This window comes from Meriones unguiculatus, chromosome 1 (assembly GCF_030254825.1).
Source record: "Meriones unguiculatus strain TT.TT164.6M chromosome 1, Bangor_MerUng_6.1, whole genome shotgun sequence".
NCBI classification, from domain to species: domain Eukaryota; kingdom Metazoa; phylum Chordata; class Mammalia; order Rodentia; family Muridae; genus Meriones; species Meriones unguiculatus.
The window spans coordinates 153,530,621-153,554,767 of NC_083349.1; the positions used below are offsets into that span (position 1 = coordinate 153,530,621).

General features: G+C 40.7%; 2 protein-coding genes and 1 pseudogene across 4 annotated transcripts in view; 1 reads left to right on the plus strand and 2 right to left on the minus strand.

The window, feature by feature from the left end:
* Positions 1-6,280: 6,280 nt before the first annotated feature.
* LOC110547499 (ubiquitin-conjugating enzyme E2 L3-like) lies at positions 6,281-6,711 on the minus strand (annotated as a pseudogene).
* Positions 6,712-17,405: 10,694 nt separating this feature from the next.
* Jrkl (JRK like) lies at positions 17,406-21,163 on the minus strand. Its single transcript, XM_021635106.2, has one exon. The coding sequence runs from the start codon at positions 20,609-20,611 to the stop codon at positions 19,037-19,039; it is 1,575 nt and encodes a 524-aa protein (XP_021490781.1). The 5' UTR covers positions 20,612-21,163; the 3' UTR covers positions 17,406-19,036.
* A 302-nt stretch (positions 21,164-21,465) lies between these two features.
* The window catches only part of Ccdc82 (coiled-coil domain containing 82), a 31,332-nt gene continuing 28,650 nt past the window's right edge, over positions 21,466-24,147 (plus strand). For all 3 annotated transcript variants that reach the window (XM_021635099.2, XM_060369321.1, XM_060369329.1), the window contains exons 1-2: positions 21,466-21,529; positions 21,925-22,085. The gene's annotated coding sequence lies outside the window, so the exon portion shown is untranslated. The remainder of the gene's footprint in view (positions 21,530-21,924; positions 22,086-24,147) is intronic.

A 24,147-nucleotide genomic window follows, 5' to 3' on the forward strand; every position in this document is an offset into this window, starting at 1 on the left:
ATGCTGTTTTAGAGCAAGAGAAGATAAGATAAAGACAGGAGGAGGAGGAGGCAGAAGAGGAGGAGGTCAAAGGCTAGGAGACAAAATAAATAGAGGTCTTTCTTTGTACTTGAAGACAATCTGTATGCCACTTTCAAGACTAGCCACTGGGGACCATAGACTAGGAAGACCCTTCTGAAATAAATGAAATGTAACTATAAAACATAGGCAGAGCTGGGGAGATGGCTCAGTCAGCAAAATGCTTGCCACAAAAGCATGAGGACCTAAATTCAGAACCCCTACACCCACTTTCTAAAAGCCAGGTGCCTAGGCTTTAATAGCTGAACCATCTCTCCAACATGGGCAGGGGGACCGGGAAGCTGGATGCACCAGTGAGTACCTTTAATCCAAGCACTGAATAGACAGAGTCAGGAAAATCCCTAGGGCTTTCTGGCCAGCCAGTCTAGCCATACATACATGTGCACAAACACATACACATATTAAAATAGTTAAAATTAACTCAGAAAAACAGACATGGTATGTACTCATATGTGGATATTAGTCATGAAGTATAGGATAACCATGTTACAAACTACAAACACAAAGATGCTAAGTACCAAGGAGGACCCAAGGGGGGGACACTTAAATCTCACCAAAAAAAGGAAATAAGCTGAACATTGGGGATGGATGGAGGGAGAGGACTGGATGAGGGAGGGTGGGGATAGGAACAGGAGGGATGAGGTGGGAGGAGGACAGAAGAAGAGAGTACTGGAAAAAACAAGTGGAAGGGGGAGGGCATCTCTGGGAGAAGCCAAAAACCTAGGACAATAGAAACTTCCAAGAATCTAAGACTCCTAGCACTGGAGGACATAAAACCTCAACCAGCCAACTCCTGTAACCAGGGAAGACTTCCAAAGGAGGGATTGAGACACCAACCTAGCCACAAAACCTTAGTCCCACATTTTTTTTTCTGAGTACAATATGTACAGTGGTAAAAGAGCAGAATCTGAGGGAAAGGCCAAGCAATGACTGGCTCAGCTTGAGGCCCATGCCATAAGAGGGAGCCTACCTCTGACACTATTAATGATATTTTATTATACTCCCAGATAGGAGCCTAGTATAACTGTCATCAGAGAGGTTTCACCCAGCAACTGGTGGAAATAAATACAAAGACCCACAGCCAAACATTAAGCGGAGCTTTCAGAATCCTACGGAAGAGGGGAAGAAAGGATTGAAGGAGCCAAAAGCGTAAAGGACATCACAAAAAAAAACTACAGAATCAATTAACCTGGGCCCATAAGGTCTCATTGAGACTAAACTGCCAACCAGAGATCATGCATGGAGCACACTGTAGTGAAAATTTTGGGGGTTTAGTTTCTTTAAAAAACATGGAAATGTCATAAGAATGTTTTCATTTTAATCCAAGGTGTGGGGATATGGGGCTACTTCAAGGCAGCTGACTATGATATGGCTCCTGCTCTGGTAGGTGTGTGATTTTGAGAGCTGCAGTTTCTGCAATTGTGTGACATTTGGAATTCTGGGTACTTTTTAAAGGGTTTATAAATACTAGGATCCCAAGGGGCAGGGGCGCGTGGTTGTTGGTTGTTGTTGGTTGCTGTTGGTCACAATTTGTTAAGTAGTCATGTGCAAAGAGGAAACAAGAACAAGAAGAAATTAGATGTCCTGACAGTGAAGAGCAAACTTGTCCCAAGGATACTCCTAATCAGCAGGAAGTAGTCTAAAGATAATGCCACCCCTTTTCCCAGCCTTGACTTCATTCAGGGATCTCCTTCCTATCATATCTATCCTTTGTTCTCTCATATCTAGTGTTAAGGGGTTGAAAAGGAAGAAGAAATGGGGAATAAAGGGTTGGAACAAGAAGTACCCACAAAGTAGCAAAGTCCAGTTACAAAGGACCTAGGCCCTCTGTACATATGTAACAGTTATGCAGCTGGGTTTCCCTGTGGGACTACTAAAGAGGAAGCAGGAGCTGTCTCTGACTACACTGTCTGTCTCTGGATCTCTTTCCCCTAATTGGGCTGCCTTGTCTAGCCTCAGCAGGACAAGATGCTCCTAGTCTTGATGCAGCTTGTTATGCTAAGGCTGGTTGATATCTGTAGGAGACCTCCCCTCTTCTGAGAAGAGGAGTGGGGGAGGGGAGGTAAGCTGGAGGGACTGAGAAAAGAGAAAGGGGGGAAGCTGTGACTAAGATGTAAAGTAAATAATTCATAAAAAAATATTTAAAATTAATTTGAAAAATCAAATATATGCCTACCCACAGACATGTAAATCATTGAAAGCCTTGAGATCAAACTGAGGACTCCATTTTCAATCCCATAGTACAGACACTCTCAAATCTTCCTTCTGTTCCACAACTGCAGTCCTTCCCTCTTCTGCAATGGGAAGCCAGCTGGCATTCCATGGTCTTCAGTGTCTATGCTCAGTCATTTACACCAAGGTCACAACGGGCAGTGCCTGGTGGAGTGGTAACCCGTGGCATTACCCCTAAACTACTCTACTTACTGACAATCCCAACCTCTAAAACATATGTCACTGCTCTTCTCTGAACTATTCGCACATATCTGCTCTTTCTCAACAAGTATTGGAGTGTGATTGATAGTGCCCTTTGCACACCATTTAGAAAATAATGGTAAAGACCTTAAGTGATACTATGTTCTTCTATGGTAAACTGGTACTTGCTTCTGAAAAGTGCCTGCAAGACCAAGAAACTCAAAAATCACCTTAGCCCAATCTTATGGCTTGGCATTTTCATGACCACTGATATAACTCCAACATCATCTCTACATAAGAAGATGCTGCCGTGGCCCCGGCTTTCCCTACTCCTTAGGCTATGCCCTCTTAAGTTGCATCCTAACTGTGGGAGTTTCCGTTAGATATATCTTCATCTCTAATTACGGTTATTGGTTAAAAAAATTCAAAAATCAAAGAACTCCTTAGCTTTTTAATTCGTTCTTTTAAATTGACAAATGTCTACAGATCAAAAAGTGTTATGACCTTGAGTTCCAAACTTCGTTTTCTAGATGCTTTATCACCCAAACGTTGGTTTAAGGATTTTCTATAAGATTATCTTTATAAAATGTTTAATTTTAATTAAAATTTAATTGTGCTGTGCTCACTAAGAAATTAAAGAAAGGGGGCTAGAGAGATGAGTAAAGGAACCTGCCACAAAGCCTGAGGACCTGAGTTCAATCCCTGAGAAGACATGTGGAAGAAAAGAACTGATTTCTACAAGTTGTTCTTTGTCTTACACACACACAAACACAAACACACACGCGTTCACATGCATGTACATAAAATAAATACATAATAACTTATTAAGAATAAAAAACATACACCAAAATAATATACTTAAAATAGATACATATCATCAGCTATTTACAGTGGACTTGAGTCTGTTTACTCAATTACTATAGAGACAAACAAAAACTGAAAGTAGGCAACATGTTTCTTTCACTCATTTGGTCTTAAGCAAAACAAAGATCATGGAAGAAATAGGTTTAACCCCCATAACCTTAAACAGATCTGATTCTGGCTTCTAAGTCTGTGGTCAGGACCAAGAAGTTCAGTGGTAAAAGAAGAAGGTTGAACTGTTTGGCAAAAGAAAATTCTAGTTCATCCAATTCCCAAATCTAGATTCTCAGGCCCTTTTGTGTAATTACTACATTTCACACTAGAGAAATGTCTCAGCGGTTGAGACACTTGTTCATGCAGAGGACCTAGGTTCAATATTCGTGACTGGCATGGCAGCTCACAACTCATAACTCATTTGCAGTGGTTCTGATGTTCTCTTCTGATTTCCATGAGTGCCATGTACATGTGTGCACAGATAATACATGCAGGCCAAAGACTCAGACACAGAAATAACATAAATACTTAAAAAAAAGTTAGTTGGGCAGGTAGGAAAAAGATGGGGAAGAAAACAGCTGACACTTAGAGACAGCCAACAGATACATGCTACTAATGTTCCTGGCACTGTGGGGCTGCAGAAGCCTAAACACTTATAGAAAATGTTCAGTAACCTGTAATACTAAGATCACAACAGCCCTTACATACATCATGGCACAGTATCAGGTTCCCTCTTTTAGAGTCCCTTCTCCAGGCAGGCTGGCACTCATGCCCATTTTAGTGTCTCTGGTTTTGGACTTTCTTAAGTCTACACTGCCTTAACCATAGACTCTGATCATGGCGAGGCTGCTAGCAATCGTATGATCCATGGATCATCTAGAGCTGCTGATGTGCTCGCACACAGGGATAGATAGTTAGCCTAGCTTTCCAGGCAGTACTTTCAAATTTGGCTGTATTCCTGTGGACAGCATGAAAATGTGCTGGTGCCCTACACACACCAGTCCCATTAGATCCGATTTTCTGTGGAAGTGCAAGTTCTTCCTGATCTCTCCCAAAACCCACACAAATTTTGATTAACTTTTTCTTTTGAGGCACACTTTCACCAAGTAGCATCAAACTTACAATCCTTACCCTTCAGACCCTCATGTGCTAGGATTATCATCGTGAATAATCACACCCAGCTAGTCAATTTTTCTCATCACAACTTGGGTCAGTCTCTGCCTATCTTATATCTTATATATCTTATATCTTATATATCTTATATACATTTCAATTCTAAGCATACCTGTCTAATTCTTTAAAAGTTTCTTACAAGTGTATCTGTATTTATTTTCTTGATTTGGTTTGCTTTTCTTGGTTTAGAGGATTAGGTACTCCTTTTAATGTAATAATTTCCTCCCCTTACTAAAAACATATTCTTATATGATATATCCTCATTACAGTTTCCCTTCCCTCTATTCCTCCCAGTACCTCTCCATCTCCCATCCCTTTCTATCTAACTAGGAAAGAACACGCTTCTAAGAGATAACAACAAAACATAATAGAATATGATAAGATAAAACAAAAACCATCACATCAAAGTTAAACAAGGCAAAACAACAGAAGGAAAGGGCCCAAAGAGAAGGCACAAGAATCAGAGACCCACTCTTTCACATACTGTGGAGTTCTATAAAAACACTGAAAGTTAAAAGATAGATAGATAGATAGATAGATAGATAGATAGATAGATAGATAGATAGATAGATAACCTGACTCAGACACATGAAGGCCCTGTGCTTGCTGTTCCAGTCTGTGTGTGTTCATATGAACTTTGCTTAATTGATTTAGAAGCCCTTATTCACCAGATGTCATCCATTCCCTCTGCCTCTCACACTCTTTCTGCCTTTTCTTCCTCAGGTTTACCTCTGAGAGGAGGGATTTGGTGAAGACGTCCCATTTATAGCTGTGTGTTCCAGTGTCTCTGTCTATCTGTCTCTCTCTCCTCCTTCCCTCTCTCTTCTCTCTCTGTCTCTCTCTTGCTCTCTCTCTCTCTGTGTGGTGTGCATGTGTAATGTCTGCCTGTAGGTCTCTGTATTTGTTTCCACCTGCTGCAAGAGGAAGCTGTTCTGATAATGACTGAATGAGGCACTAATCTATGAGTATAGTAGTGTGTCATTAAAAGTCAAGTTATTGCACCTTTTTATTGTTGTTTTGTTTTAGACCAGTAGTATCTGGTTTTACTCTAGTTCTTTAGACTATCTAGTCTCTGGTTCTTGGTCATCCATGCAGTGTCAGGTATGGAATCCATCTCAAGGAATGGGTCTTGAATCAAATCAGATATTGGTTGGTTATTCCCTGAAGCTTTGTACCACCGTCGCCCGAGCATATTTTGCAGAAAGGACAGATTACATATCAAAGGATTTGTGGCTAGGTCAATGTTTATGTTTCTCTTCTGGTTGGTAGCCTGGAGGCCTGGATAGGTACTCTTTTCTTTTCTGAATTTTTTAATCTTTACAGGTTACCTAAACCACTTTTGATTTTAAAAACTGTAGAAAGTTAGTAACTGCCACAAGCAGATGCCAGGTGGTGGCATGTGTCAATTTTCCACAGAGTCCTCCTTTGCAGGGTATCTGAATGCATGCTCAGGGTCACTGCTCAAAGTTGCTGGAATCACTCATGGCAGATTTTAGTCCATCAGTTATAAGCATCAGGGCACGAAATTAGTACACATGCTTTGCTACTTTTAAGCAATGAGCTAAAGTTCCCCATATAACTTGAAACCATTGAAAGGTAAATGCAGTGTGTCTTCTCTATTTCTTATATCAGAGATTACTGTAGCTCAGAAAAAAATTCAAAAATTTATTTTAATTGGCAAGTATTTAGTATTTATTGTTATTTTAAATTTTTTCACAAGATAAGTCATTTAGTGAGAATTTTTTACTCTATCTGTTACAAATCATCGATTCATCTTTTGTTCAGCATTCTTATAAACATTTTTATGGTCCTTAGAGTCCTCTTCAGCTAGGTCAGCAAGGAGTGGGTGCTCGGGCTGCAGGTCTTTCGCCAGTGCTGGGAGACTACACTACTTGGTCAGTCTTGGTGGCTGGCTTCCAGTTGTTAGTACTGGCAGAAAGACCTGCCCTTTCTCGTTGATATTAGGGTGGTAGATCTTTGTTTTAAATGTGACCTTGGATGGTTTGAATGGATACTTTCCTAGAAAGTTGATTTCAATTCTGAAGGCCCCTTCATCATATGGAAGGATGTCAGGAACAATGAGCCCTTGCCAAGTCAATAAATTAGCTTCATTGACCTGGATGTTATGGAAGCTTTCACTCCACATTTGCAGATCTCTTCAAGGTCCTTAATCAGCATCCTACTGGCCACCATCTTGGATATGGTGCTGAATTACACATAAGCTTTATTAGAAAATAAGAACTATATTTTTATGTTTAAAATGGCAAAAGCTGCCTGTCTTTGGAGAAAGTTGCTAGGCATGAGTAGCAGAAGCATTGGAAACATCACTGCTGGTGTTAGAGTTTTCCAACATCTGTGCCCACCATTTATGGCCAGTTTCCCAAAAAAGTGGAAACCTCCAGTTTTATGACCTCTGCATCTCCTTTTTCTAGGCAAGAACTTCAGCTTTGCCAGTTCAAAGAAACAAAGGAAGCAGAAAAACACACTGAACTGAGAATCTCCTGGTGTTGGTTTTTTTCCAGGGGTCATGGCAGGGGTCACGAGACTGGGAACAGGGTAGCAGAGGGGAATGCCAGAATGAAGACCCTGAACATAACAGACTCCATTTTGTCCTCCATTTGGCCTCCATCTTATACGTGACCTAAAACTTAACCATGCTTCAAAAACATGTTTATACTTGCAGAAAACTACAGCATTTCTGAGAATGACCACACAATGTGCTAACCCTGAAACTAGCTGACCAGAAAACAGGTCAAAACGACCTTGTCCTTGAGGTTACTAATACAATTACAGGTTTTCATTATGGTTACCAAAATAGTTACTCCAGATGGTTACAGCTTGCCTCTAATCAATTGCTATGTAACAAGCTTGCTCTTGCTGTCACGAATCCTGTAACTGCCAAGTCTGAAAGCCCCTTCACCTTGCTAAAATCTAGCTTCTTTCCAGGCTCAGGGCTCTAGCCTCTGACTAGTGTGTCAGTTCATGCTGGGAGCCCCAGCTCAAGCCTGAAATAAAGGCTCATTGCTTTTGCATACGATTTCTAACTCCTGGTGTGGTTGATGGCCTTTTGGGGTCTCGAAAACTGGGCACAACAAGAACACCATTGTTCTGTGACTGGAGTCACATGGCCTTAACTATCCATTACTATAGTCTGCTCTTTGCTGTGGGATTTCTGGTGAATATTCTTTTTGTGCCTTTACTCTTCAATGTTTAAGTTTCATGCATGTGTGTGCTACATGTTGGGCAGAGTACAGGAAATCTTATGTAAGAAGAGATAGAAAGACCTGGATAGGACAGGCACTCCACTAGGAGACCAACAGAGCAAAAAAACCTGCGCCCAGGGGGACCTGCAGAGACTGATGAATCAACCAATAACTATGCATGGAGAGAACCTAGACCCCTTGCTTGGAGGAAACCCTTAGGTGGCTCAGTTTTCAAATGGGTTCCCTAATAAGGGGCGCAGGAGGAGGGGCTGTCTCTGACATGAACTCAGTGGCTGGATCTTTATCACCTCCCCTTGGGGGATACAGCCTTTCCAGGCCACAGAGAAAGATGATGCAGCCAGCCCTGATGAGACCTGATAGGTTAAAGTCAGATAGAAGGGGAGGAGGTCCTTCCCTATCAGTTGGCTAGGGAAGGGGCATAGGGAGAGAAGAGGGAGGGTGGGTGGAACTGGGAGGATATGAGGGAGGAGGCTACAGCTGGAATGCAAAGTGCATAAATTGTAATAAACAAGCAAACAAATAATGAAATGTTTTTAGAGTTCTTATCCCCCAGTCTGGACAGTCAGAAAGAGCCTAGAGTGGCAGGTCTCTAGTTTTAATTATTTAGAAAAGTGCAAGGAAGTGACAAGTGGGAGGGTCTCATTTCCAGAATGAGCCACACACACATTTAAGGAAAGACAGGTGCAAACATCACTCATTCTGAGTTCTTGACTGGAGCCTGCTAAATAACCACACCAACTCCTTTCTACTGTAATACCCATGCCAGCACTTCAGCATTGATTTTAAATGGAACAGGCTGATAAAATGCAAGTTCAATTTGCTGTGTAACAACACTCTCCTGTTCCCACAGTCATTTCATTTTTACCCAGAAGGACCTTAAATTTAAAATACCGTTAACTTTTTTAAGCAGTCAATATTCCAATCTACCACAAGATGGCAATCACCGTCCATTTACCATGCTTGGGAGCAGTTGCATTGCTCTGCTTGTCTCATTTGCTCTATAATCATTACTTTGAAGTTTTTGTTGTTGAAAAATAAGAATTCAAGATCATCCATGCTTCTAAATGAAGTTAAAATCAAAACTGTTTATAAGACAAAACTGCAACAAGGAAAAAATGCATCAAAGATATCTGTGTTTAAGCTTCTGTGAATCTCTGCAGGCTGTGCACATTTGTTGTTTTCCAGTTGGAGAAGGGGGTTCTCTCAGCTGTGTAACTGCAGGTCTGCTGTATGGGATTCCGAGTGCCCCAATAACTGTCTCTCCTGTAGAGCTGTGTCTCCTTCACAAACGTAACCTCAGGAGCCAATGAGCCTGCCCATACTCTCTAGTTAGCATGTGGATATCTCTATATTTTCTGTTCTCTTCTTTTTTGTGCTGCTTTTCCATATTGAAAAACCACTATAGACCCTAATGTCACCTTTCACAGAAGGTTGTGCATTACCTCTAAAATCTCACTACCTTCTCCAAGTGAGTGTTCATTTTGGAGTCCAGCATCCAAGATCTTACAAAGATTAGCAATGACTCTTAAAGTACAAAAATATTGCATTTCTTTTTTTAATCATTTCCTCCAAGGATCTATACTGAGCTCCACAGGCTGTGTGTGGATCAATAATTATTTACCTCTTGATAGTTCAATATTATTCTCCGCAAGTTCTTGGGCTTTCTCATCCTCAGACATTCCCAAGGGGCCAAGGAGCTGGCATGTTATAGACATCCTGTACTGTTAAGCCTGACCTGGAGTCAATGGGTGAGGAGACTCATTGTCATCTGCAGTACTACCACACTTCAGGAGACACATGAAAATGATCGGTTCCAGGTTGGTGCTTTACTGACCGTATCTGCCTATTGAAAGGGGCCAGAGCTTCATGAACAATGTCCGATCTGCAGGTTTTCATTCCTTCCAAATATACAAGCACATATTGAATTCAGTTCCTCCTAGACAAAACTCCCCAACTCTGGTATCTAGCACATGTACCAGGAGCTCTTTAATTCCTAAAATTTGCTTCATATAGTAGAGATAATAATACTACAGGATCTCTGTAGGAATGACAGCAATCTATCCCTAGAACAGGCTAACTTCTTTCCACCTTCATTGGTGTATCCCTCCATTGCTGCTGCTTCATTCAGTTCAGTCTGAGGATGCCGTGACTTGATGTTCACGTGACACTGGCATTCAGTAAAAACTAAATTCTTTAAACTAGTAAGGCGCAAACAAACTCATAATTCAACATTGTGTCTCCTGTTACCCAGCATGGCTCTCCTATACAGACACCATTGGCCATCCTAATGGGAAACAGGCTGAAGTGGTTCCCTCCTCAGGAGGTATCCTTTCACAACAGCTGGTGCACTGTCAAATAACTGGCACCTCTTTGTCCCTTTAGTGAACTGTGCTCATACTCAATAGCCTCCCTACATCCCATAAGCATCACATGCAATAGCTCTGTCATCCCCTTCCTATAGAAATTCATTTGATGTTATCAGAAATCTTACATTATCCCTTGAGGAACCTGCTTTTCTAATCCCATCTTTGCTTCTTTAGTGCTTATCAAATTTATATACCAGTCATGGTCTTTCAGAACTGAAATGTTGATCTGCCTACTGCTGGGGTCTTCAAAGTCAGCTTAGGCCTGCATGCTCATACTGCATGTAGCAGGGACAGCTGTCTTCATAACTATAAAATACTCATCACAATAATGTTCAAAATCCCAGTAACACATGGCTTTAAAGTATACAAATATTACTCTGTAATATTACTTTTAATTCTGTGAAAGAAAATAAATTTGGCTTATAAAAAAAGGCATGCACTCCCTTTCCTATAGCTGGGATACCTTATCTGGCCTCAGTGGGAGAGGACGTGCTTAGTCCTGCTGTAACTTGAGGTGCCAGGGTGGGTTGTACTCATGGGGGGTCTCCCCTTCTCTCAGAAAAGAAGGAGGAATGGGGGAGGGGTGTGAGGATGGGACTGGGAGGGAAGAAGGGAGGGGAATGCTAACGGGCTGTCAAGTGAATAAATAAAATAATGAAAAATTATGTTAGCCTAAAATAAAATTTTGAATAAGTACCAAAAAAAAAAAAAAAAAAGGCATGCACATACTGGGGTAGGAAGAAATCAAACTTTTTTTTTTTACAAATGACCTGGTATGTTAACCTGGAAATTTCAAAGAATTGATTGCAAAGAATAATTCTTAGAAGTGCTTGATTGGTGATAGTAGGCTTCAAGATGCAAGTCAATATTCAAATTTTACTTACTTTCATATATTCCAGAAATTGAAAAATTGTAATTTAAATACCACTTGCATTCATACTGAAGAAAGAAAAAAGAAGTACCAGAAAATAAACCAGGGGCTTGGGATATAGATCAGGAACAGCATGTAGCAACATGGGCCCATCTGCAGCACCACAAAAATAAAAATAGACCTAACAAAGTATGTGCAAGACCATAAGAGAAAACTACAAAACCACAAAACAAAAACTAAGGCTCTTAAACAGAAGAGACATAGATGCTTATGTTTGTAAGAAAATTGTCCAACTGGATACAGAATCTCAATATCATTTTTTTTCACTTTTTAAAAATTTATTTATATTTTAATAAGTTACAGTTTATTCACTTTGTATCCCTGCTGTAGGCCCATCTCTCATCCACTCCCAATCCTACCTTCCCTCCCTCATCTCCTCCCATGCCCATCCCCAAGTCCAATGATAGGGGAGGTCTTCCTCTCCTTCCTTCTGACCCTAGCCTATCAGGTCCCATTAGTTCTGGCTGCATTGTCCTCCTCTGTGGCCTAGCAAGGCTGCTCCCCCTTCAGAGGAAGGTGATCAAAGAGCTAGCCACTGAGTTCATGTCAGAGACAGCTCCAGTTCCTCTTATTAGGGAACCCACCTGGATACTGAGCTGCCATGGGCTACATCTGTGCAGAGGTTCTACAGGTTCTAGGTTATCTCCATGCATAGTCCTTGGTTAGAGTATCAATCTCAGAAAAGACCCCTGTGCCCAGAATTGTTTGATCTGTTACATTCCTTGTGGAGCTCCTGTCCCCTCCAGGTTTTCCTATCTCCCCCTTCTTTCATAAGATTCCCTGCACTCTGCCCAGAATTTGGCTATGAGTCTCAATGTGGTACATTTACACAATGGAATACTGCTCAGCAATTAAAAACAAGGAAATCATGAAAGTTGCAGGCAAATGGTGGAAACTAGAAAAGATCATCCCGAGTTATCCCAGAAGCAGAAAGACTCACATGGATATACTTATAAGTGGATACTAGACATAAAATATAGGATAAACATACTAAAATCTGTACACCTAAAGAAGCTAAGCAAGGAGGAGGACCCTGGGTAAAATGATCAATCCTCATTCAGAAAGGCAAAGGAAGTGGGCATGTAAAGAGGGAGAAAACAGGTCAGCAGCTTACCACAGAGGGCCATTAAAAGACTACTCAGCAGGGTATCAAAGGAGTCTCCAGATCTTAAGTGTGAGTTGTAACACACTCCTGTGACCACAGTGCTGGGGATGCTGTGGTAGGAAGACCACTAGTCCAAAGCAGCAGATTATCTAGAGAGTTATTCCCATCACCCAGCTCACCCATAGCCCTGTGTCTATCCCACATGACTGGTTTCTGCTAATACATAGCTCTACATACTGCACATAGCTGCTGAGAAAAGAAAGACACTACAGTGAGGCCTAGAGGGTTGCCTAGTATATGCAAGAGCCTAGATTCGATCCTCATTTCTGGGGGTGGGGGGGAGAAATTATTGTATATTTATCATATTCTCTTTCACTATGTGCTAACGTCATTCAGAGGAAACTAAAGACTTCAAAGATACAAAATCACAAGATAAAATGTGTGAATTAAGAATCACTTAAAAGTCACAGTCTAGCCAAAGCTTATAAGAAATACAAAGAACAAAAAAACAAAACAAAACAAACTGTGCTAAGCTTCTAACGTGTTTGCTTCATTATAAGTTTCAGAAATAAAGGAATTAGCATCTTGAAGCACAGTGGTACCATGAGAAAAACCTATTATTAGTGAGTACAAAATTAGAAGAAATGGACACTTCAGAAATAACCACCAGAGGGTGGACAGAGGGAAGTGATTTAATTACAGATACCATTTTCAGTAACTTGGAAAGTAGACCATGTGCCTAGGAAAAGCTGTCCTGTGATGGGACCATTTGGGACACTTGGCAGTATCTGTGGCACTGTTTGGTCATAACTACATCAGAGAACAAGTGGCTAGCAGGGCTCATAGATGTTGCTAGGAGTCCTACAGCAACACAGCATCACTTCCCACAGCTACCTAGACTACTACTGAGGTTGAGGTTTATCCAGGGTCTGGAACAATGGCTCAGTAGACAAAAATAAGGACTTGAGTTTAGATCCTAAGCACTTGTGTAGCATATGCTCATAACCCCAGGGCTGGGAGGCAGAAACAGAAGGATCCCAGGGGTCACTGGCTGGCCAGTCTATAAAAAATGGCAAGTTTTAGGTTCAAAGAGAGAGACCCTATCTTCTTTTTTTCATTATTTTTTATTTTTATTAGTTTATTCACTTTGTATCCCAGTGTAGCCCCTCCCCCACCCTTCCCAATCCCAGTCTCCCTCCCTCTTCTTCTATGCCCCTCCCCCAGTCCAATGATAGGGTAGGTCCTCCTCCCCTTCCATCTGACCTTAGCCTATCAGGTCTCATCAGGAGTGGCTGCATTGTCCTTCTCTGTGGCCTGGTAAGGCTGCTCCCTCCTCAGGGAAAGGTGATCGAAGAGCCGGCCACTGAGTTCATGTCAGAGACAGTCCCTTTTCCTATTATTGGGGAATCCTCTTGGACACTGAGCTGCCATGGGCTACTTCTGTGCAGGGGTTCTAAGTTACCTCCATGCATGGCCCTTGTTTGGAGTATCAGTCTCAGAAAAGACCCCTGTGCCCAGATTTTTTGGTTCTGTTGCTCTCTTTGTGGAGCTCCTGTTCCCTCCAGGTCTTTCTATCTCCCACTTCTTTCATAAGATTCCCTGCACTCTGCAAGAAGTTTGTCTATGGATCTCAGCATGTGTTTTGATACCCTGCTGGGTAGAGTCTTTCAGAGGCTCTCTGTGATAGTCTTCTGTCCTGTTCCCTGTTTTTTCCCTCTTCTGATGTCCATCTTGTTTGCCTTTCTGAATGAAGATTGGGCTTCTTACCAGGGTCCTCCTTTTTGATTAGCTTCCTTAGGCGTAGAGGTTTTAGTATGATTATCCTATATTATATGCAGAGACTCTATCTTTAAAAAAAATGAAGTGATAGAAGCCACCCCATTGTTAACACCTGGCTTTCACAAGCACGGCACGCACGGGCGCGCGCGCACGCACACACACACACACACACAAGAAGTCCTCCTTTAGAGGAAGTGACTGTCGTGAGGCAGAAACATTAATGTTTGGTGTTCCTTCCTGTTTTTGGCAAATATCTGAAGAAAGAAAAAAGAGATTATCTCAGCAAATAGCTACAAGCAGAAGAGAGCTAGAGAATAGTCAAGGAATTTGGAGGCTTTTATGGATCTCACAAATAATCCTCTAGAGTGCCAACAGTAGGAAGAAAATCTGACTGAAAATGCAAAGCTTTGCTTTGGGCTTCCAGTTTAAAAAGGGAATTCATTCCTACCGCTAAGATTAAATTAAGTTGTTGGGTTTTTTTTGTTTTTTTTTTTTGTTTGTTTGTTTTTGTTTTTTTGTTTTTTTGTTTTTTTTTTGCCTCCTAGACACTGACCGACTATCTATGGAAATACTATGAGATCCAGTAACATCAAACAATTATTCAATTGTTCATGTCACCCTTCTAGCAGAATTAACCTGTGTCTCTCATACCAGAATTAGTCTTTCATTTGTACTCCTTTAACATGCAATATTTGTTCTTCACTGTTTACTCTCTACTGTAAATCTTCTCAGTGCAGGTAGTCTTAGTCATATACCAGACATATCCAAGAACATACATGTAGAACACAATAGTTTCTTGACAATTCTATATTCACTAACACATATTTCACAAAGCAGTGAACCCATAGTGCTTGATCTCTAGATCAAGCCCAGAATTAAGAGATAAAAGAAAAAAAATCACTCCATGACAATCCTAAAGTCTATGGCCTAAACATGATTTTCATGTTAAGTGTCAGTGAGGGGGAACTGTCAGCTTCCACTCTTCTCCCAACTTCTAATCGCATGTGGTTGTTGTGAGGCTGTGGAGCACTGACTGCTTTTAATATCTCTAAGAGGTATACTTAGTCTTAAGTGTCAAGTTTTGATCTTTTAAAAAGGTTAGGGGTTGAAAAATGAACTAAATATTGAGATTCAAGTACCATCAAGAATCCTACATCTCAGCTGAAGTTATACATCTGAACTTTTGAAAATGGAGTGACTAGGTCATGCAGAAAGATGAAATCACCAAGAGTAACAAAAACCTATAGCACAGAAGAGTGTGTAGAATAGAAACAGTCAAGAAGTAAACTCTATCTTGTTTTCTTTACATAGTGAATGTCACACTATTTCAGCTGTTTTATGTGAATTCACATAAAACCAGATTGTCCTTTCAAATGTGTTGTTTCCCACCCCGATTTTGATTCTTAAAAGACAACCTCTTTTATGCACATATACGTGAAAACATTTTATTTACTGTTATGTATGTATTTGTGCCTACTTGAGTTTCTATGTATCATATGCATTCAGGAGCCTGAAGAGGCCAAGACAATTGTTCTTGGAGGCAGTGTGGGCCACCATGTGGGTCTTGGGAACAAACCCAGTTCCTCTGCAATAGCATTAAGTGCCTTTAACTGCTGAATCATTTCTCCAGCTCCTAATACACAATCTTAGATTTTTTTTTATTCACTAGACTTAAGTGCTAATAATTCTATTACTGTCATTCTCCTAATAAAAAGCTCAAATCTATCAGACAAAGTAACTCATTTCTTACACAATCCCTCAAAGTAAATCTACTTTCCTAAAAGTGTCTGGCTATGAGACATGTAAGAAGCTTTGTGCTGTACACTTTCTAGGAGTACTTAATCAACATGTATCAACAAAAGACTGGCAGGACAAGAGAGACAAGAGCCTATGGCTGACTTTTAATAGGCAGTCAAATGTTGTGTGGATTAAGGAATTGTGAACAGGAATTGTGAACTAAGGATTCATTACTTTGAGGACAGGTGCAGTGTTCAAACAACTTTAAAATCATCTATTAGTTGTGGGCAACAAGTGATCAAAAACATTTAACTTGGCACTGATTCAACATTCCCTGTAAGACCAAGCAGCACAAACCAGTAACCCCAGGTCTGGCATGCTGAAATGTACACATTATAAAATGCAGGTCATCCTAGACCACATTCCCCTAGACATTTTCTTCTTCTCCCTTAACTACATCCTCTACTCTTTTCCCCAAATTGTCTGACTTGGACCTTATTTTTACCCCTCTGATCTGCTTGAATGTAAATGTATACATTAACACTCATGCTTTCAATAGTAATGCATTAGGGACATTGTCTCCTTCACAGCTGGCAGCATGAAGTCAGTACCATCTTTGTAGGCACTGGGTCAAAATTTCCAGAGTCTGACCTCATGGTTTATTATTCTCATACACTCAAGCACAGTAAAACTTTAGGAAAAGATTTCCACATGACAATTATCACAACAAAGCCTTAGGCATAACTACACAGAAACTGCCTAACAAAGTAGCAAAGCACCTGTGAACTTTGCAATGAGTTCTATTGGCTAATAAATAAAGCTCAGGGTTAGGGCCTAGAGGAAGGATTTATGATAGGCATAATGATAGATTCTATTAGTAAAAGATGTCAAGCACATGGGGTCTCTTTCATAAGGATGGGTACTATTCACTGAGACACAAAGCTCAGGACTAGGGACTAAACAATGCTTAGGATATTGAGGAGATTCCGGTGGAGGCTGGCAAATAGAATAGCAAAGAATCACTAGGTTGTTTGACCATTTTCACTCTGGCATTTTAAGTGACCAGGCATCACTGACAATCCTGGTTTCTCCAACACTTACTCTAGCCTGTGCTTCTACAATAATGATTTTCATTCTCTTTGCCATGTTGATAATACTGACTCTTCTATTTTCAAGACAACCATGTGAACTTAAAAAAAATCTGCATGAAAACTGTACATTTTGCCAATTCTGGCTTTAACTAGATTGTAATGAGAAATGATTCTCATTGAACATTGTGACCTGGAAATCAAAAGGCAGACAATCCAAACTGCAAATTCTATAACTAATGTAAAAAGGCAACAGTAGTACTACAGAATAGAGTGGAAGAGAAATCTCACAAAAGAATAAAGAAAAAGGCAATGGCTACACCAGTGCACTGGCAAACAGATAAGAAAATTCACCTATCTATGGCAAGAGATAGAAGAAGACAGTAAATAATACATACTGAAGACTGTGAAAGAATAAGAGTTTAGTCTAAATTGATTACAGTCAAACATTGAAATTCTTACCTGGAGCAAGTAAAAATAATAGACAACCATATGGACTTCCATCTAATTCACAGAGGATTAAATAATAAAAGTGCATGACTTGGAACACAAACAACATTCAAGAATTGGTAGCTGTTAAGATTAAGCGTTCTGGACCAATGCAGAACTGTTAGCTTACCAATTTGCAAATTTCAGAGAACAAATAGCTACAAACCAAAGAAAAGCAGTTTCCCAGTCTAGACATACAAGATTGACCCCCATAGGCACAGTGAACCTTTCACTAGATGTTGTTTAAAATGTGTTTAACAGCAAAGGTGATTTGACCACTAGATGGCAAAGGATATCGCTGCATTTTACATAAAAACAAAACAAACAAACAACAAAGACCTAAGTAAATCCAGAAAAAGAACAAAGAGGCTTTTTAGTGTACACTTTGATTTTATAAAAAAGTATTTTATATGCATATTAATAATTGTTATCTAATTCAATAGTCATGTAACTTGTTTTTCTTCTCTTAGGCACTGAATTAATTCAAAAAACACAATTTTACACTTTTTATCATAAAGTAGTACACATACATACAGACATATACATATATAGAACATAAAGATAATACAAATAATGGAAGGACAAAAATCTTTTATAAAGCTTTAGGATCCTAAGACAACCAATGGAAAAAAATCAAAACATTCAAAAACTGTGACCAATTCTCTGTCTTTTAATGTTTTGAGCCTTGACATGCTATAATAAAAATACTTTTAAACTACAGTAATCTCAATATATGCAAATGATTTTCAATATCTTAGATAAGCAGAATTAAGAAAATCTGTCAAAATTCTTAGAACAAATGACAGAATTTCCTTTTGTCAAAATAATCAACAATTATTATCTCTAGCACTTCCCAGTTATTTGTGCTTTCTTCAAAAAAAAAAACAGAATAAAAACAGATGAATTATCCAAAATAAAAACTTTTATTTCTTCATATCAAATAAAATCAGCGAAGTATGACAAAATTTTTCAAGTTATAGATATTTCTAAATACTGGTAAAAAAAATTAACTTTCAAATTTCAGATGTTTCCCAAATATTAGTGGGAGTTCATATTATTACATGTAATAATTTAAAACATTTATGAAAATTAGGTAAATAACTTTATACTGTTATTCGACTCAAAATAAGGTCATATTTTTCTCTTTGTATAAATAAACCTAATGTTTCCCAAATTTTTAATAGCCATTTTCCCAAAAATCAGCTTTCCAGTTTCTCTCATTTAATAATTACTTCCTACATATATTTCATTTCCAAATTATCTTTTCTACCCACAAATATGTAAGAAACAGACATAATTCTATTTTTTATAATTCATAGATTTCCACCATTGTTACTGAACTTAATTTTTAAATTATTATATAGCATCCTAAAATCTAATCATTTAATTCTCAGCCTATACAAATATAAAAACTAACCAACCACTTAATATGGTTAGCGTAAGAAAAGACTGCTATTGTAGTCAATAGCAATTTAAGCGAAAGAATTTAGGAAAGTGCTGTTCTCTACATCTAACTTTTAAAGCTAGAACAGGTAGAGAGTGGCACTCTTATAGAAGAGATCTTTAATTTATAGAAGCAAATATCTGCATATGTGTCATTTATATCTACACAGAAGTAGTTCTGTTTTCACAAGTAAGGGAATAAGACACATAATGAAAACACGTAATACCTAAACTGTTGCAGATACATTTTGCATTTGTATTTCATAGGACTGTTTGACAATGTATAAAAGGATGAAAATTATGCCACATTGCAGTGTCACAAATACAGTCTTAACAATGATAAAACTCAAATGCTGTTATTGACTTGAGTTTGTCATCTTCTGTTTATTTCTGATGGTGGCTCTAAGTTTACGTATTACCAGTCTGTCGGGTAGAATCATATCACCTTGCTGTTCTAGATAATCTAATAAATTCTCAGTCCATTGGAGAGCAGTTTTATGATTTATGTGTTTTTCTGGAATCAGTTCAATTCCTTCCTCATCATTTTCACTGGATTCATCTGTCTGGCCTTGGGCTCTTCTGATGATTTCACTGTCAGTTAACACTTCATAACCTGGTTCAGTACTGTCAATCTCAAGCCACTTTTCCATATTTTCAGGAGTTACATTTTCCAGTCCTTTGGTATGCTGTAAAATGGTGGCCACAGTAGCACCAGAAATATCTTCTTCATCAAAGTCCAATCCTTCTTTTTCCTCTATGGCAGGAAGAATCTGTTTCCAAGCTCCGATAATGGTGGCTGGCTTTACTAAGTTCCATGCCATTGCTATTTCATAAAGTGCATCCAACAGAGTCAGCTTCTTCCAGAATGATTTCAGGTCATTACCTTCTTCCAAATTGCTCTGGAGAAGACCTGCACGATAGTTTCTTTTCATGGATGCTATGACTCCCTGACCCAAGGGCTGAATAGATGAAGCTACATTAGGTGGTAAATATTTAGCAAATATTTGGCCATCATCTGACCTCAGGACATTTTCATTTGGATGTGTTGGTGAATTACCCAGCAAGAGCACAGCTTTCTCCGGCAAGCCTTTAGATCTTAAGTACTCTCGAACCTGAGGCACAAAAATTTTATCGAACCATTGTCTGAAAATGGAGAGATCCATCCATGCACCTTTCTGGCTGAAATAAGAGACAGGCAGGTTTAAGGTGTCAGTCGACTTGAAGGAGCGAGGTTTTCTTGCTTTGCCCACAACACAAAGTTTTAGCTTGTGTAAGCCTGTTGCATTGGTGCAACACATAACAGTGATTCTTTCTTCAACTGAGTTCTGCCCAGGGACAGTACATTTACCTTTAATTACTGCAGTCCTGGAAGGTAAGCACTTCCAAAAAAGTCCAGTCTCATCAGCATTGTAGATTTGTTCTGGCTGCAAATTCTCCTGCTCGATAAAATCTCTAAAGTTGTTACAAAAATCTTCCACAGCAGTCTCTTCTCCACTTAATCTTTCATTTCTAATGTTAATCTCTCTAATGCTGTGCCGCTGCTTAAATCGGGTTAACCAACCAGCAGAAGGGTTAAAATCACCATCCATTCCCAACGCGTAGAAAAAGAACTCTGCCCGTTTGGCACAAATTGGTCCAGATACCGGATTCCCTTTAGCTCGCTGCTGATTAAACCATTCTAACATTGCTCTGTCTAGTTCCTCATACATGGATGGCTTCATAGATTTTCTCTTGGCCAGGAGACTTGTGGAATCAGAGCTGCTCGCGTAAGTTATAATCTTTTCCTTGTTCTTTCGTATATCCCTAACTGTTGTTTCACCAATTCCGTAAATCACCGCCAACTGCTTGGAAGAGCCTCCATCTTCGAGTTTCTTTATTATATCAAGTTTATCTTTAATAGTCAATACTACGCGCTTCCGCTTCCCTGACATGGTGAGAGTCGGGAACTCACACTGGGCGAGCCTTAAGAATCCTTACAGAGACTTAACAGTCACTCGACCTGTTTCAGCCTCTGCAGCCCTGACAGTGGGCAAGCCAGGGCGAGGCAGAAGGTGACAGGAAATTCTCGGGGCAGGCCTTTAACAGAAGGGAGGCTTGACGAGGAGGCCTCACCTCCTCGCGGATAATCGGGGCTACAGACTTGTGATTTAGTACTCCGGCGGCCGCCGTTCTCGCTCCAGCCCAGGCCGGGGGTACAGGCCTCTCACTAACCCTGCCACACCCCAAAGTTGGCGCAGAGCGGAAAACCGCCGGGCTCCCTCTCCTCAGGGAGCCGGCCCACCGGCTCCTCCACCCGCAGCCAGGCCGTCGCCTCGGCCCACCGGCCGCCCACCGTACGCCCCACGCCGCTCTCCCACCTCCGCGGCTCCCCTACAGCGGCGACGGAGCCGCTCCTCCCTCAGCGCGCTCTCCGGAAAGCCGCTCCCCAGCTCCCGCGCCCCCGGACCGCCCCTGCCCCTCCCGGAGGCGAAACTTCCGGCTGTCTCCGGAAAATGGGAGAGACGTAGTGTCTAGGTAACGTGGGCGGAGGCAGAGGCGGGGGCGGGGCGGGGCGGAGGCAGAGGCGGGGGCGGGGCGGGGCGGAGGCAGAGGCGGGGCGAGGCCGGGGCAGGGGCGGGGGCAAAGGCGGGGGCGGGGCGAGGGCGGGGGCGGAGACAGAGGCGGGGGCGGGGCGGATGCAGAGGCGGGGGCGGGGCGAGGCGGGGGCGGAGACAGAGGCGGGGCGAGGCGGGGGCGGGGACAGGACGGGATGGGGCGCAGGCGGAGCCCGGAGCGGGGAGGGTGGGGCTCGGGCAGAGCCGGGCGCGGGAAGGGCAGGGGCGGTGGCAGAGGCAGTGGCGCTTTGAAAGGTGAGAGCTCGAGGGTGGCTCCCTGCGGGTTCCTGGCGGGAATTCTCTCGGGTCTGCTGCTCTCAGTCAGATGATTAGTGGAGGGTGGCGAAAGGGAGGGACGCTGCGCCTCTGGAAGTGTCCCGCGTCGTGGAGGGGAGCGGCGGATGCCCTCGGTGTTGCGACCCGCCATTTCTTAACCGCGCGTCACGGACGCCTACCTCAGACCCTGGCTGTAGGAGCACAGCCATGCACGGTGTCTCCTCAGACCCGGCCTGTGCAGGACAGCCCTCCGTGAGTGTCTTCTCAGATGCTTCCTGGGACCCTAAATCTGTCTGTGCACAGCCCCTTCTGGGAGTTTCTCAGCACATCCCTGTCAGAGTGCACACCTCTGTTGACATTCCTTGTCTCTCCAGACGCTTACCTGTGCGTGCACAACCCTTCCACGGCCCTCGTGCCGTCTTCGTGAAGCTCTGTGAGAGGTTCCTGTAGACTGTCAACAGCCGTCCCTCCTTTTTGGAGGCCTGAGCGCTCACTTCCTGTATCTGGGGAAGGAGTCCCACTACCAGAGAGGCAGGTTGGTAATCATGAACGTGACCCTAGTGTTCACACACCCCAAAGGACCTTTTCTTCTCTGTCGTTCTTCCCTGCTGGATTTAGGGAGCCACTGCCTTTGTCACAGATGCTAATGGCAGGATCCATTATACGAGATTATGAAGTATTGAACTATGATGTCAAATGGGAGGCATTGGATTGCCTCTTTCTATGTTTATCATTTCCTTTTATTGTTTTATCATTTCCTTTTATTCTGTCGTGTTATGTATCAGTCAGTCAATAGGAGGCTCTATCAGTCAATAGGAGGACTATGATAAATTGACCCAGACCAATGTGATAAAAACTTAAGCAGAATCATGCATGTAGACCTCAAATCCTTTATTGTGCTGGTTTGGTTTTGGTGTCCCTACTAATTTCATAAGATTGTGAGCTCCTTGGGAGCAGAGACTGCATTTATTTCTTCTATTAGCATTGCTGCTACAGAACATTTTTGTGCTGGCATTTTGATAAATGTTCAATAACACTCTCTGATTTATAATATTTCCTCTCCAAACCACCATAAAAAGAAAACATAAAGGAGGATTGATGTTTAACAAATTTCACAAATTAATCCCTCCTGGTAGAATTTCCTGGTAGGATTTTCACTTTAAATCTGAACTAAGTAACTGTCATCTGTCTATACTGTTTGTAGACCAAGCAAATGACTTCTGTGTTAGGTGTTTTCTTGAACATGAATTAACCTTAAAGTTCTAAAATAAAATGTTTCTTCTGATGAGAAAGTCAAGTGGCATCAACACAGTACCTTCGTTTGCCCATAAAGTTGTTTAGAAAGAACACATGCAAATATGAATTATTATTTGGCAGACATCAAAGTTAATATGTGCATGTTACATGATAACTAAAACACATGATAGCATTCACCTTATTCACTTATTGGATTCTTGCTGGTGGAGTCTTTGTTTTTCTCTTTGCCTGGAGGTAAGATATTTTGATAAAATTCTCATTTGAATTTTTTAATTCAGCATAGACAAAACTTAGTTCCATTTGCATGGATTCTTTTTCAGGTGAATTCTAAAGGAGATGTCTTAGCCATAAACTTGACTTTATTTTCTCATTTTCTCCCCAGGATCACTCACCTTTTTCCTCTGCCATTCTTCCCTCCCCAGATAATTTAGTAAAGACATCCATAATTTTAAAGGAAGTGCTAACCACATTTAAAATCTCCCTTTTCATAACAGGTTTATTTTACCTTATTGATAAAAGTTGCAATTTTTAAATAAGAAAGAAGCACTGGCAAATGTGCAGTTGGCCAAATGAAACTTAATTAATTTAAATATACTTCTAAAATGGTAAAAGTCTGCATTTCCATGGAAATTTTTGCTTTGGACCTTGCCAAGGATTCCTTTAAACTTTGGTTTTGATGTCATCCATAAACTGGTAGAGGAAAGTCTGCAGCTTTCCATCTCTTTTGCACATTTTTTTCTTGCCTAATGGATAATTTTCAAAAATTTCTGACTTAACCCATGTGCACTTAAATTCAGTTACATAATTTTTGAAAATCATGCCTATTAGCTCACCATTTTGATGGTTGTTTTGTGACACTAAAATTTAACATGAGTAAGAAATAAGATATTTCTTTGAAGTGTTAAATTATTCTACCTGCACACATATGATACTATCAGCAGTCATTGTGTAGCACTGGACAGGGAATCAGGAGACCTACTTTCTAATCCTTGCTCTGTCACTAGCAAGCTTTATAATCTTTTTTTTTAATTTTTTATTTAACTTTTATTAATTACACTTTATTCATTTAAGCTTTATAATCTTTGATAAGTCATTTAAACTCTATGTCCTTGTCTTTAATATTTGTATATGTGAAGATAAATATTATCTTCTTTGGAAGATCATTGTCAGGATTAAAAAATAAATATGAAAGTATACTGATCAATTTTAAGTATAGGTGAGTTCTTTTATGCCATCATTATGTACAGTCATATGTCTTCTTAATATGATAGTCTTAATAATTTCTAATATTGTCCTAGAAATTACCCATTGTAAGATAAATGTGCTTTTAGCATGAACTA